The sequence below is a fragment of the Vicia villosa genome, unplaced genomic scaffold (assembly GCF_029867415.1).
Source record: "Vicia villosa cultivar HV-30 ecotype Madison, WI unplaced genomic scaffold, Vvil1.0 ctg.004795F_1_1, whole genome shotgun sequence".
In the NCBI taxonomy this organism is placed as follows: Eukaryota; Viridiplantae; Streptophyta; class Magnoliopsida; order Fabales; family Fabaceae; genus Vicia; species Vicia villosa.
The window spans coordinates 759-16679 of NW_026706513.1; the positions used below are offsets into that span (position 1 = coordinate 759).

General features: G+C 33.3%; 1 protein-coding gene and 2 pseudogenes across 1 annotated transcript; all 3 read right to left on the minus strand.

Moving 5' to 3' along the window:
- Positions 1–427: 427 nt before the first annotated feature.
- Positions 428–6868, minus strand: LOC131642317 (photosystem II CP43 reaction center protein-like; annotated as a pseudogene).
- A 2738-nt stretch (positions 6869–9606) lies between these two features.
- On the minus strand, positions 9607–10124 carry LOC131642316 (small ribosomal subunit protein uS11c-like). Its single transcript, XM_058912588.1, has one exon. The coding sequence runs from the start codon at positions 10018–10020 to the stop codon at positions 9607–9609; it is 414 nt and encodes a 137-aa protein (XP_058768571.1). The 5' UTR covers positions 10021–10124.
- Positions 10125–13669: 3545 nt separating this feature from the next.
- Positions 13670–14427, minus strand: LOC131642311 (small ribosomal subunit protein uS3c-like; annotated as a pseudogene).
- Between the last annotated feature and the right edge of the window lie 1494 nt (positions 14428–15921).

Below are 15921 nucleotides of genomic sequence, written 5' to 3' on the forward strand. Positions count from 1 at the left end.
CACAAAAGAGCATGCTGGATCATGCATATAGAATATATACGGATAGAGAACTAGACCAATAGATTCACACTCGATATCTTTATGATAGAAAGGGTATTAATTCGTATGGTCATGTTCTCTTTAGTGGAATCAAGATAAAATAGAAATTAGCTTTTGGAGAGATGGCTGAGTAGTTGATAGCTCCGGTCTTAAAACCCGGTATAGTTCGAAACAAAGAACTATCGAGGGTTCGAATCCCCCTCTCTCCTTTTTCTTGGGGAATGAATTTTTTTATTTTATTGATTTAGGTTGGATCAGTTTTTTTGAGCTCGGATATATCACCACCTAGCCAAGCCCGAAAAAAGATTAGATATAAATGATTTGAAAAAAAAATCTTCAATAGGATCTGCTCGACTCAACCCAATATGTATACTAAAATCAAAGTGAATCTTACGTCAAGCATTGGGTTTCATGTCTCAATTAAGGGGAGTCATGGAAAGAACATGCTCAAAATCTCTATCAATTCCTTTTTCAAATCCTGCGGCAGCTGCGCGAGCTCTTCCCGCGTGCCATAAATGACCCACGAATAGGAAGAATCCTAGAACAAAATGAGAAGTAGTTAACCAACTTTTAGGAGAGACATAATTGACTGCATTAATCTCTGTAGCTACGCCACCCACGGAATTTAAAGAACCTAAAGGAGCATGAGTCATATATTCCGCGAAACGGCGTTCTTGCCAAGGCTGTATGTCTTTTTTCAGTCTACTCAAGTCCAAACCATTAGGACCTCTTAGAGGTTCTAACAATGGAGCACGCAGATCCCAAAAACGCATAGTTTCTCTGCCAAAAATAACTTCTTCGGTCGGAGAATGCATTATATATTTACCTAAAGTGGTAAGCCCTTGAGCGAAGCCTACATTAGCTCCAAGACGTTGGTCTCTAACTAGAAAAGTAAATTCTTGAGCTTGAGAAGCTTCTGGTCCAGTTGGACCATAAAACTCACTAGGATAAGCAGTACTATTAAACCAGACAAAGCAACAAGCTATAAAACCAAAAACGACTAAAGCACCTAAACTATAAGATAAGTAAGCTTCTCCAGACCATACTAGTGCACGCCGAGCCCATGCAAAGGGTTTAGTTAAAATATGCCAAATTCCACCAAGTATACAAATGGAACCCAACCACACATGCCCCCCAATTATATCTTCCAAATCGTCCACACTAAGAATCCAACCTTCTCCCCCAAAAGGCGATTTTAGTAAATAACCAAATATAATGCTTGGATTAAGGGTTAAGTTGGTAATTTTTCTTACATCTCCCCCTCCTGGAGCCCAGGTATCATATATACCTCCAAATTAAATAGCCTTAAATACTAGAAGAAAAGCCCATATACCTAACAAAATTAAGTGAATACCTAAATTAGTAGTCATTTTATTTCTATCTTTCCATACATAACCAAAGAATGGAAAAGATTCTTCAAGAGTCTCAGGTCCTAGAAGTGCATGATAAATACCGCCAAAGCCCAATACTATAGAGGAAATTAAGTGAGGTACTCCAGACACAAAGTATGGAAAGGTGTCGATAACTTTCCCTCCAGGACCTACCCCTAACATAGAGTAGCTAGATGGGGAAGTAAAATTAAGCCTTGTTCATACATGGGCTTCTCGGGTACAAAATGAGCAACTTCAAATAGGTTACATGGCCCCCCGGTACTTTACCGGCTCAGAATACTATTAATCTGGCATGGGCTACATGGGCCCCCAGTACTTTACCGGATAAATTGATAAGTCGGGCATTCCTGGCCCACCAAGCAAAACCAATAGTTTCTTGGTCACGACCAGTTAAAGCTAAAGTTCCATTAAAGAGCATTTCCACGTGGTAGAACCTCCTCAGGGAATATAAGGTTTTCATGAGGCTGATCTTGAGCCGCCATCCATGCACGAATACCTTCGTTTAAGAGAATATTTTTTGTGTAGAAAGTCTCAAATTCAGGATCTTCCGCTGCGCGAATTTCTTGAGAAACAAAGTCATAGGCACGTAGGTTCAGGGCCAGACCGACTACTCCAAGAGCACTCATCCATAAACCAGTTACTGGTACAAATAACATAAAGAAATGTAACCAACATTTATTGGAAAAAGCAACCCCAAAGATGTGGGACCAAAGGCGGTTATGTCATACCCCAAAATTTGCCCATACTATTTCTCTTATCCAAATTCAAATCAAGGCACAAAGCTCAAAGACACTCTCTCATAAACAAGGCTCAAAGAATTAGGGTTTTGTTGTCCTGAGGGAAAATTAATGAATCAAAAGCTCCAAGGCATCCCATATGGTCTATGATACCCCACACTACCTCCATGACAAATTTCAAGTCTCAATTCAAAAGATTGACCATTCAATTGCTTAGAAAGTCAATAGTCGACTAGGTTGACCTAAAAGTCAACTATGGTCAAAGTACAGTCAAAACTCCTGATTTTTTGTCAAACATCCTGATATTGAAGTATCATTCACCATTTTATCAATGATTGATCATGGTTCATCAAGGAAAGATCAGAAATTAGCAATTCCAAAAGTTTCTAATTTAGGGTTTTCATAGGAGAAAGTCAACTAAACTTTGACCAGCCATAACTCCTACATGGAACATCATAAATTTTCCATCCAAAGCTTATTTTGAAGGAAATTGAATTCTCTACAATTTTGTCTCTCACAAGCCAAGTCTAAAAATGCTTCACTTGAGAGATAGGAGCCAAAACATTACAGGTCCTTCCAAAAGATCGCAAAAAGTCATTTTTTTCTCAAAACTCATAACCTGAACATGCTAGACTCAATTGAGATAAAATCAAAAGGAGTTTTTAGAGGACTCTTTAAGCTTTCCAAAAAGTCCTAGATCATCCCCATATGATAAATATTGAAAGATTTATGATTGATGCAAGATGGGCAAAATTTGAGAATTACATGAAATCCTAATGGGTGAATTTTGAAAGTTTAAGTTATGGGCCTTTAAATTCAAGTATCTCACGTGGATCCAAATCCATAAGAAACCCATAAATCAATCCCCTCTTATTTTATGATTTTTTACTCTTTTAATTTTGAATTTATTCATTTAAATTCATAATTAAATTAAAGAAATTCTTAATTAAAAGGAAAAATTATATGGTAAATCTCCAATCATTTAATCAGACCAAAATCAGATCTTAAGGCTCAAAGAAATCGTGAAAGATTGGCTAAGGTTTGATTGGTGTTCATTGAAGGTCTAAATAGAAACTTCTCATACACTTTTCCAAATCAAATGCAATCTTTGATTTCAAGAGGATTTGTTTCGGTTTTGGTGACCTAATAACATCCCTATATATACTTGAACGTGTTCAGATGATAGGGAGGGTTTTTTGGCACGAATTACAGCTTCCAATAACCCTAAAAAGCTCAAGAAATCAGTGCAATTCAAGTGATTAGCAACCAAGGTTTCAGATCGTTTCAGGCAAAACAAAGTATTCCAATATGTTACATGATCTCCTCTGATTCATCCAAGACATTCACAAGCCATTCCCGTGCCTTGAAACGCCAAAACGCAGTCACGGTTCACACCCCTTTTTCTTTTTTCGATTTCATACTTTCATGCATATTTATTGAAATCTAATCGTGTAATTGTGTTTGTCTTGAGTTTTCGGCACTATCTGGGTAGTTTGATTGAAGTTTAGGTGCCAAACGAAGCACTCACCATTACTAGGGTTCATAACTACAAAATTGGGGTCTTACAGAATAGGTGAAATTAGGAAAAAAAATTTGGTACCATTGAATTCAGTAGATGTTCTTTGATCGATCCTTGATCTTATCTGGAATTTATTTGCCATATTTTGTGAGTTTGATTGTGGCAGGCCCTATAGCTACGGTTAAACCGTAGGTAAAGATCTGTTCCTGAAAAGCCATCGCGAGGAAGAAGAAGGAGATTGGGCGCGTTCAAATATTTTTTGGTATCAACGAATGAGGGCCAGACACGCGTGGATTCTACCATTGACTAATTGTTTTTCTTATTATCTTCCACGCATATTTATTTTACAGCTAACGATCACAGCCTGGATGGTAACTAGCGGATGCAGGTGACCTCAAGGTTCTCAGTTCGAGCTTTGGTGGTGCATCACATATTTTTTAAAAAACGTATTGAGACTTAAGCTTCAGGAATCCAGCGCCTCTACTATGTTTGAGCTCACGATACACCCCCATCACATATTTTTTAAAAAACGTATTGAGACTTAAGCTTCAGGAATCCAGCGCCTCTACTATGTTTGAGCTCACGATACACCCCCAGAGATCAGACCGTTGGATCTCTCTAGTGCCAGATCAAACACTTATCAAGCAAGGAGCCCACCACGCACCCTCAAAGGCCTGCCACACAGGATCGAAAGTTAAGGTTTTCTATTTTTTTTAATTATATAAAACCTTTTTTTATTTTTTTAACTACATAAATTTTATATATATTTTTTTTCTTTTTTTACAAAACTCTAAAAACTTTTTTATCTTAACAATTTGTTTTATTTAATTTCAATCATCGATTATTCGATTTTTAATTACTTTAAAATAGTTTAAATTTTTTAAATTGTTTTAATTAACAAATTAATTTTGATTAATTGATTAAAAATAAATCTTGGCATTTTAAAAATCGAAATTGTATTTTTGATTGATTTAATTAATTAGGTTGAAAACCAATAATTAATTAAATCTAAGTTTATTTAATTTATGCCCGATTTAAGATTTGCGAGAATTAGCCATACACTGAAAAAATATTTCTTTGTGCATTTTTTCAGGGTTAGCAATAGGGTTTCCTTCGACTACGCGCCATGCCTTTTACGAAGCTAAGTCCCGACTTTTATTTTCCTTTATTTTCCTTTTAATAATTATTTGCCTTATAAAATCATTATTAAGGTTAAACCCTCGAAAGTCAATGAACTATTTTACACTCACGCATTTTACCTCTTTTGCCAATTTTTTAGGGTTAACCCCGAGGCTACCATTGACTACAAACCATATCAGATCAAATCAAAGCTAAGTTTCTATATTTTTTTTTCTTTTCTTTTATCCTGTTTATTTTGATTAGGGTTAACCGTACCTGCCATTGAATTGATAATGCACTCACCCCTTTTTTTGGTTTCTATTTTTCCCACCTTTTGAGGGTTTGCCAATTGAATTAGAGCCATTTAATTACAAGATAATATATTTCGAATTGAATCACATGATTGTTGCACCCACGCACACTTTCTTGGTAACCTCTTTTTCTGCCTGTTGCCTTATTGCCTTGTGGTTTTTGCAGAATACCCATGTCCCTCGAATACGAGGATACCTCAGCCATGTTACCTCGGATAATGCAAAGATCATAAAGGCCCCTAATGATGCTGCCTTTGATACACTAAACATGATCTCGTCCCTCGGAAGTTGCCTACGAAGGGCTTAGGTATCCTCTGGTTGCCTAACGAAGAAGGCTATTCTGATCTTTCCCTTAGACTACCTGCCTCCTCTATGGCTAGGGACAGTCTTTGGCGAATGATAACTCGATGACCCATTAACATCCAAACGAAAAGCTTCCTGCCCTCTTATGGCACAGATAGACCCTTTCACCCTGAAAGGCTAAAAGAACTCTTCTACAAATATTAAGGTAATTGCTCCTAATTTCCGTGCTCTGGTTAAAATCCTTTTCTACTCTTTTTTTCATAAACCTTGAATATGGCTACACTCATTTACGAGCTAAAGTCCGTATTCTCTTAGTCTACATTTCTGAACTCAAAGAGCAAAGCAATTAAGAGCCCATGGAAAACCGTGGATGCAAAGGGTGCCTTACACCTTCCCTTTGCATAATTACCCCCCGAACTCAGTTTTTTTATTTAAAAGGTTTTTCCTGTTCTTTTAGCCTTTCTGATTATTTGGATAAAATAAAAGTTGGAGGCGACTCTTGCTTAACCGCGACATTTCGATAAAGTCAATTCACCGTATTACATGTTAGTAGTAACCATTGAATAAGTTTCTTCTGCTTGGGTTGGGTTAAAAGCACGGAATGTATTTGCGCCATCACCATTTTCAAATAAGGTATTTTCTACGGTAGCGCCATGAATAGCGCATAGTAGGGCAGCGCCCAAAACACCAGTAACTCCCATCATATGAAATGGGTTTAATGTCCAATTATGAAACCCTTGGAAAAAGAGAATGAATCGAAATATAGATGCTACACCAAAACTAGGCGCAAAGAACCAACCAGACTGGCCCAGTGGATAAATCAAGAATACAGAAACAAAAACAGCAATTAGACCAGAAAATGCGATTGCATTATAAGGACGCAATTGAACAGAGCGAGCAAGTTCAAATTGACGTAACATAAAAACCTATTAATCCAAAAGCACCGTGAAGAGCAACAAAATTCCACAGACCACCTAATTGACACCAACGGGTAAAATCTCCATGTGCTTCAGGACCCCACAGTAACAACAAAGAGTGGGCTAAACTATTAGCAGGAGTTGAGACTGCTGCAGTTAAGAAGTTACAACCTTCCAAATAGGAACTTTCCAATCCATGAGTATACCACGAAGTTACAAAGGTGGTACCCGTGAACCAACCCCCCATGGAAAAATAGGCGCAAGGAAAGAGCAATAGACCGGACCAACCCACAAAAACAAAACGGTCATTCCGTAACCAGTCATCCATAATATCAAATAAATCATTTTGATCTTTGGTCAATTTACCAAGAGCTATAGTCATAGTGATCCTCCTATTCAACTACTTCCAACCATTTCCGAACACCTCCTAGCATTTTAAGGGATGGAACCATCGAGTCTTTTTTCATTTTCTATATGATATGATTTCTCGTAGACTGTCCCTTCTTTTCTACTAGGTTTCGAATAGAAAAAAAAATTTGTCGATTTATATCTAATCTAGGTCAAATCCATTAACTTAATTGGGTTATTCCTTTCTATTTGCTCTTTTAAATTTATCTAGACGTCTTGTTTTATTAATAGTTAACAATAACAATATTATCACAAATCATTGATTCATATGGTATATAAATATAATATTCATTTACGAGTTTACTAGATCGATCATTTTCATTTTTGAACATAAAAAATTACTATAGATAAAATGTCACATTCAGTAAAGATTTATGATACATGTATAGGATGTACTCAATGTGTCCGAGCCTGTTCCACAGATGTATTAGAAATGATACCTTGGGATGGATGTAAAGCTAAGCAAATAGCTTCTTCCCCAAGAATATAGGACTGTGTTGGTTGTAAGAGGTTTGAGTCTGCTTGTCCGGTGGATTTCCTAAGTGTTCGAGTTTATTTATGGCATGAAACAACTCAAAGTATGGGTCTAGCTTATTGATACGTTTCAAAAAATACCACAGGAATACCTTTTTTACTGGAAAAAACTCGTGCTCAAAATAAAATAGAAAATATTTTATTTTGAGCGCGGGTTTTTCTGGCCCAAGTGTATCTTATTTTTATCACGAATTATTTTCCTTGGTTAACAATAGTTGTTGTTTTCCCAATAGTCGCAGGTTCCTTCATTTTCTTATTTCCTCATAAGGGAAATAAGGTAATTAGGTGGTATAGCATTTGTATATGCTTAATCAATCTCCTTCTAACATCCTATACATTTTTTTATCATTTCCAATTGGATGATCCACTAATTCAACTTCTGAAGAATTCTACATGGATCAATGTTTTTTATTTTTACTGGAGATTATGAATACATGGACTCTCTATAGGACCTATTTTACTCACGGGATTTATAACTACTTTAGCCACTTTAGCGGCTCAGTCTGTTACTCGAGAATACCGATTATTCTATTTCCTGATGTTAGCAGTGTATAGCGGTCAAATAGGACCATTTTCTTCTCGAGACATTTTACTTTTTTTCATCATGTGGGAATTGGAATTAATTCTCGTTTATCTACTTTTATCCATGTGGGGGGGGGGAGAAACATTTGTATTCAGCTACAAAGTTTATTTTGTACACTGAAGGAGCTTCTGTTTTTTTATTAATGGGAATTCTTGGTATCGGTTTATATGGCTCTAATGAACCAACATTAAATTTTGAAACATTAATTAATCAATCGTATCCCGTGGCACTAGAAATAATATTTTATATGGCCTTTCTTATTGCTTTTGCTGTCAAATCGCCGATTATACCCTTACATACATGGTTACCAGATACCCACGGAGAGGCACATTACAGCACTTGTATGCTTTTAGCGGAATCTTATTAAAAATGGGAGCGTATGGGTTGGTTCGAATTAATATGGAATTTTTCTCCCACGCTCATTCCATATTTTTCCCTTGGTTAATGATATTAGGTTCTATTCAAATAATCTATGCTTCTTCAACATCTTTTGGTTAGCGTAATTTAAAAAAAAGAATAGCTTATTCTTCAGTATCTCATATGGGTTTTATAGTTCTAGGAATTGGTTCTATAAGTGATACTGGTCTCAACGGGGCCATTTTACAAATAATATCTCATGGATTTATTGGCGCTGCCTTTTTTTTTCTTGGCAGGAACTAGTTATGATAGACTGCGTCTTCTTTATCTTGACGAAATGGGCGGAATGGCTATCCCCATGCCAAAAATATTCACTATTTTCACTATCTTATCAATGGCTTCTCTTGCATTGCCTGGCATGAGCGGTTTTGTTACAGAATTGATAGTTTTTTTTTGGAATAATTACTAGTCAAAAATATCTTTTCATGATGAAAATACTAATTACTTTTGTAACAACAATTGGAATGATATTCACTCCTATTTATTTATTATCTATCTTACGGAATATTTTCTATGGATACAAGTTTTTTAATCCACCAAACTCTTCTTTCTTTGATTCTTGGCCCAGAGAATTATTTATTTCAATTTATCTCCTTATACCCATACTAGGTATTGGTATTTATCCAGATTTCATTTTCTCATTTTCGGTTGACAAGGTTGAAGCTATTCTATCTCATTTTTTATGGATTATTTTTGTCAATCAATCAATAAAAAAGATAAAAAAAAATCTTTTTCCGTTACATTCACTTAAAAATATGTTTGGTGTTTGTGAGAATCCCTTGAATATTACATTACTTGATTGAAAGGGTTCTCGACGATTTATGGAAAGCATATAAATATATACTTTCCATATTTTTATTTCTCAGGTTCTTTACTCGTTTTTAGTCAATTAGATGTAAATGAACCATAACTATGTAGTCCTATTCCTAATAAATTAATCCCCAAATAACATATCCAAATTATAAGAAATCCTAAAGAAGCCACTATTGAAGAATTTACTCCTTTTAATTTTTTATTTTTTATAGTATGTAAATAAATTGCGAATATGGTCCAAGTAATAAAGGCCCAAGTTTCCTTTGGATCCCAATTCCAATAGGAACCCCATGCCACGTTAGCCCATACTGCTCCTGAAAGAATACCTACCGTTAAAAAGAGAAAACCCAGACAAATAATACGATAACCCTAACGATCCAATTGTTGAATAAATTGAGACCTGTAATAATTTATAGAAAAAGAAGTTTTTAGTAAAACATTGTTTCTTTCATTCCTATTCATGTATTTGATTTCAACAAAATCAACTTATTTTTTTAAAGAATCCAAATTCTTGGTTAAAGAGCCCTGCACCCATTATGTGGAAGAGGGGTTACATCCCGTATAACCCTTAATAGTATCCCACTTTTACGACTAGCTACTAGAATAGCTCTTAATGCCGCATCTCTTCCTAGACCGGGACCTTTTATCCGGACTTCTGCTCGTTGCGTGCCTTGATCGACTACTATTTGAATAGCATTTCCCGCTGCGGTTTCAGCGGCAAACTGTGTGCCCCTTCGTGTACCCTTAAATCCACATGAACCGGCGGAGGACCAAGAAATCACCTGACCTCGTACATCTATAACAGTCACAATGGTATTGTTGAAACTAGCTTGAATATAAAAGAACCCCTTTCCTATTTTACGAGGATGCTTACGCGAACAAATACGTCCAGTTTTACGTGAACCAATTTTTGGTATAGATTTTGCCATTTTTTTATTTTAAAAAATATAAGTCCGAAATATATGAATATATCCATTTCTTGTCAAAAAAGGATTCTTTACTATTTTCTAACAAGTTATTCTATTCTATTCTATTGTATTCTATAATTCGATTAATATAGAATACCGTAGAACTATAGACTATATTGGAATATAGAATCTAAATTTTTAGATTTTTATGATTTAGTATTTAAGAAAATGGAATATTAGTAAAAAAAATTATTTGAATTCTATTAAAATTCAAATAAAAAATCTTATTAATAGAAAGCCCTTTTTTATTTGAATTTTATCCTTGTCTTTGTTTATTTTTTGGATTGGAACAAATTACTATAAGTCGACCTCGCCTACGGATCAAGCGACATTTTTCACAAATTTTACGAACAGAGGTCGCCACTTTCATATTTTTAACTCCTTCAATTTAATACCAAATTTATGTATTGAAAGAAAATAGGGTTTCCTTACATTTTGAACTTTCAAATAATCCTCCTAAAAAATTTGTTGAAGTTAGAAAATATTCTAATCGAATTGAGTCAGCTATACTTCCATTTTTTCCTTTACTAGTCGTATGCAGTAAGTATTTTTGGAAATAGAGCCTAGAATCAATCTTATTTGAATTCTCTAAAGCAACTTGCAACATACCCTCAGGAGTTGTTGATTAATTGAATCTTCATTCATTTTCATTTCTATTCTAGTTAAAACCTCTTCACATATTCACTTATGTATCATGAATAAGATAATATTAGCAATCTATTTTTTCTCTACAAGAATGTTGTCTCTAAGTTTTTCATATAATTGAGATATCGGAAAAATTACCATATATAACATAAAACTTCTCCCCCGATTCTTTCTAATCGAGCCTATCGATCCGTCATTATACCCCTAGAAGTAGAAAGAATTACAATCCCCATCCCTCCTAAAACTTTCGGAATTTTTTTATAGTTAGAATAGATTCGTAGACAAGGTGTACTTGTCCTTTTTAAATTTAAAAAAGTTTTATATGATCCTTTCCTATTTCTTCTATAGCGTAGGTTAAAACTAAAAAGTATTTGTTGCTTTCTCGATGTTTTTTGACGTTTTCAGCAAAACCCTCTCGTAAAAGAATTTTTACAATGTTTTCGGTGGTATTAGTAAGTGGTATTTTAACAATTCTTTTTCTATTCATGTCAGCATTGCGTATCAAGGTTAGTATATCAGTGATAATATCTTTACCCACAATCGGTTTTTTCTCCTTACTTTCGATATAATCAACGTGCTCCCGTTTTTTGATTTTTTTTATTCAATAAAATCTCTATCTATATTGAATAGAAAATATGAGAATATAAGACTACTCTATATGTATAGAAAATTTGATTGTAATTAGGAGATTCTAAATATAGAGTATTCTAAAACTAAAAAAAATATTGAAAGAAAAGGAACGAAGGACCTATTCGAAACTATAGAAGGAATCTCATATTGAATTTGAATTCTATGTTTTTATACAAATAGAATTCGAATTTTTATTTTGAAGATATTGAATTGAATATCGAATATAGATTTTATTCGTCTTCTAATATATTTCCTTCCTATTCATTCAAGTCATAAATAATATAGTTATACCATGATCTCTTATTATTATAATACCTCGGGGGTGCTAATGAAACTATTTTAGTGAAATTGAACTGTCTCAATTCTCGGGCTATTGCGGACAAAATTCGAGTTCCTTTTGGATTTCCTTTTTATCAATGAGAACCGCCACATTATCATCATACTTTATTATTATACCATTACGATGTTTTAGTTCTTTACAAGTACGTACAATTACAGCTCTGATGACTTGAGATCTTTCTACAGATGATTTTGGCACTGCTTTTTTGATTACAGCAACAACAATGTCACCAATATAACCATACCGTCTATTACTAGCTCCTATGATTCGAATACACATCAATTTGCGCGCTCCGCTATTATCGGCTACATTTAAATAGGTTTGAGGTTGAATCATATCCTTTTTTCTTATCTTTCAGTAAAAAAGTTGAAGTACTAAAAATATTCTGTGTTCAAAAGAGAAAAAGAAATGGAGAATTACCTTTTTTCATACTAAAGACCTCTTTCGTTCTAATGATTATTTGGAAAGAATGAATTGAGTTCGTATAGGCATTTTGGATGCCGCTATTGAAATTACCTTTCTAGCGATCTTTACTGGCACCCTCCCATTTCATAAAGTATTTTGCCGGGTTTAACGACAGCTACCCAATATTTGGGCGATCCTTTTCCCGAACCCATACGCGTTTCGGTAGGTCTTACTGTAACAGGTTTGTCTGGAAACATGCGTACCCATATTTGTCCACCCCGACGAACATTTCATGACATTGCCCGTCGACCCGCTTCTAGTTGTCTAGATGTGATCCAAGCGGGCTCAAGTGCCTGGAGAGCATATTTTCCAAAGCAAATTTTATTATCGTGAGAGGCTTTTCCTTTCATTCTTCGTCTATGGTGTTTACAGAATCTCGTTCTTTTTGGGTTATAGTTGATGGTTATTTCTCAATTCCATCTCTATTACAGAACCGTACATGAGAGTTTCACCTCATACGGCTCCTTGCGAATAAATATATTGAAAACTATTGAACCGATAAAATAATAATAATGAATACAATAAGACACATATGTTTAATAAAATGAAATAGAATATAATCGTGGGATTTTTTGACATTAAATAGAATCTATCGATCTATTATAATTTTTTTAGTCTTGTTTTGATATATAAGGAAATATGTATTTTTATAGACCATTTTTGCTATCCGGATCTAACTAGCTAATATTTTTCAATATAAGGATATAAGGAATCCGTATTTGTCTTTTTTTATTATTATCATATCATATTGGATTGGGAAAATTTTCTAAATTAAAAAAAAAATATCCACATTTTCGCGGGCGAATATTTTCTCTCTCATTATAAATTCAAGATGTAATGTTGGGTTAGTCCACAACTCCTGAAAAAACAATGAATTCTTAGTTCCTTCCGCCATCCCATCTAATGAATCAGTAAGATTTATAATTTTCATATAATCTTTTGTATTCACAGGTTCCATCGTTCCCATTGCTTTTCAATTTATGGTTAGGTCTAAATTCTACAATGGAGCCTCTTTTAACAAGATTCATTTTTTTTTGAAATTTTAATCTTATTTTATTCTTTTTTGTTGAATCAACCTTCTCAGTTTTCTTGATTCGTGGCTCTTGATTCGTCTATTCTATCAATTTTGAATATTGATGCTTTATTACACTACTTTTTATGAGATGACCCATAGACCTTTACATAGTAGAATTCTATATCATTGATATCCTTTTTTCTATCTTTCTTTCACCCCTTCATGTATCTGTATATCCTTATTGCTTTACAACTAATAATCTGATTTTTTTATTTCAGTTGCTATAATTATATCACTGCATCGATCCTTATTTTGATTTTTCGATTTTTGGCGGTTCCTTATATCTAGATAATGGGAAGCGATGAGTAGGTTATTTATTCTTTAGTAATGAATTCTACAAATTTTTGTAGAAATTTAACTACTCTGAAAAAAACCAACGAGTCACACATTAAGCATAGAAACTGCTTATTTATAAAATTATTAATTAATTTTTTTTGATTCAATCTTATAAAGATGGAACATTATAAATAAAAGTTTATTAGTCAATGTTTAGAAATATCCAAACTTTGATTCCTAATACCCCATAAATAGTTCGAATTGGATAGGAACAATAATCAATTTTAGCTCGAATGGTTTGTAGAGGAACCCTACCTTCTCTGATCCATTCGATATGTGCAATTTCTTTTCTGTCGATACGTCCCACAATTTGTATTTGAACTCCTTTTGTACTTGCCTCTTCAGCTAATTCAATAGCTTGTTTCACTGCTTTACGAAACAAAATTCTATTCTTTAAATTTCCAGCTATAAATTCTGCAAGAATATTAGGGTCTCTATAAACATTTGGAATTCTTGTAACTCCTATTTTGATTTCTCGGTTCACACAATTAATTTTTTTTTCACATTTGTTTTTAATTCTTTAATTTTATCCTCTATTAAAGACTTCTCCTCTATTCCTAAGTTTGGAAGTCCCATATAGATTATTACGTGAATCCAGTCGATTGTTTTTTTAATCTTTATTCGTCCAATTCCCTCGAAATCAACACTGGGGGATAGTCTTATCGTTTTTTGTATATAATTCTTGATACAATCTCGTATTATTTTATCTTCTTTTAGATTCTCGGAATAAATTCTTGGTTGTGCAAACCAAATAGAATCATGACTTTGAGTTGTACCAAGTCTGAAACCAAGCGGATGTATTTTTTGTCCCATAATCCCTCACTACTCTATATAAAATGTTACGTCTTATTTGTCTACTTTTTTATCTATATCTTTTCTTTTTTTTTTTATATTCAAATATCTTTATATATATTTTTCTGCTCCAGACTAAAGTAATTCAAAAAAAAAAAACGGAATAAGATGCCCAACTCCATAAAGCATAAGTTCTATTATCAAAACCCTTTCAATTTTGGACTATTATTAATTACCATTCATACGCTTTGTGTTAAGAATAGACACAAATATTTTTTGAAGAAAGGGTTATATTTCTCTGTATTAGTTCTATTTTCACGAAAAAATGAAATGCATATTTTTGATTGCAGAATAATACAATTCTTTTTGAGTAATTTATAATATTTGAATATTTAATTCATATTTAATTTTTTAATGACTATTACTAAATTTACGCTCAAATGAATGTTAACGACGAGATCTATTATCATTTTCCCCAAAGCCTGGGATGTTTAGAGTAGGTGCAAATTCGCCCAATTTATGGCTTATCATACAATCTGTTATATAAATAGGTAAATTCTCTTTTCCATTATGGAGAGCAATGGTATGCCCAATCATTATAGGTATAATGGTAGATGTTCTGGACCAAGTTTTTATTATTTCTTTTTCACCTATTGTGTTAAGCTGGTATATTTTTCTTACTAAATGGTACGCTACATAGGGATTTTTTTTTTCGTGAACGTGGCATAGTTTATAATTCCTCCAATTTCTAGAAAAGATAACTTTTTCTCTTCGATTTTATATTTTAATTTTTTTTCTCTTCTCTTCTATATTTTAAAATCTAGAATCTCTAAAAAAAGAAAATCATATAATGTCATAGTAAATCAGTCTTTTCTTTTGTAAAGAAGAAGAAATAAATTCTATTTTATCTACTCTCCACTATTTACTACGGCGAAGAAGAATCAAATTAACAATATATTTATTCCTTTTTCTAGGTCTTCTTCCAAGTGCAGGATAACTGGATTCATATTAATTTTTAGTCGATTTGAATTGAAATTTTCAAATTATTAGATTCATTAATCTAATCTAAATAGAAATGCTTTGTATTTTATGAAGTTTACATTATTTCTAATAAAATGGATATTCTTATCTGAGTATACTAATATTATTCTATCCACCATGAATCTATTCCAATAGAAATTACTTGATTGATTCTTTCTATTACAAAAAGTATTGAAAGTATATTTATACTATTAGTATTACTAATATGGAGTATTTAGTATTCAATATAGTACTAATATTGTACATATAGTATTAGTACTAATATATTTGTAATGACCGATATGAGATAATAAATATAAATCTGAGTAGAATCGGTAGTAATATTAGGGCTATACGGACTCGAACCGTAGACCTTCTCGGTAAAACAATTCAAACTATTATTATCAAAATTATTTGAATTGTTTTAAAGACCCAACGTGAATTTTTTTTGCATTGGGCTATTTCATTAACTGATAGAAATATCAATTAGTCTATCATCTTTTTTATTTACAAAAAAAAAACGAAATGACTCGATGTGCTCTGATTTATTATTTAGATA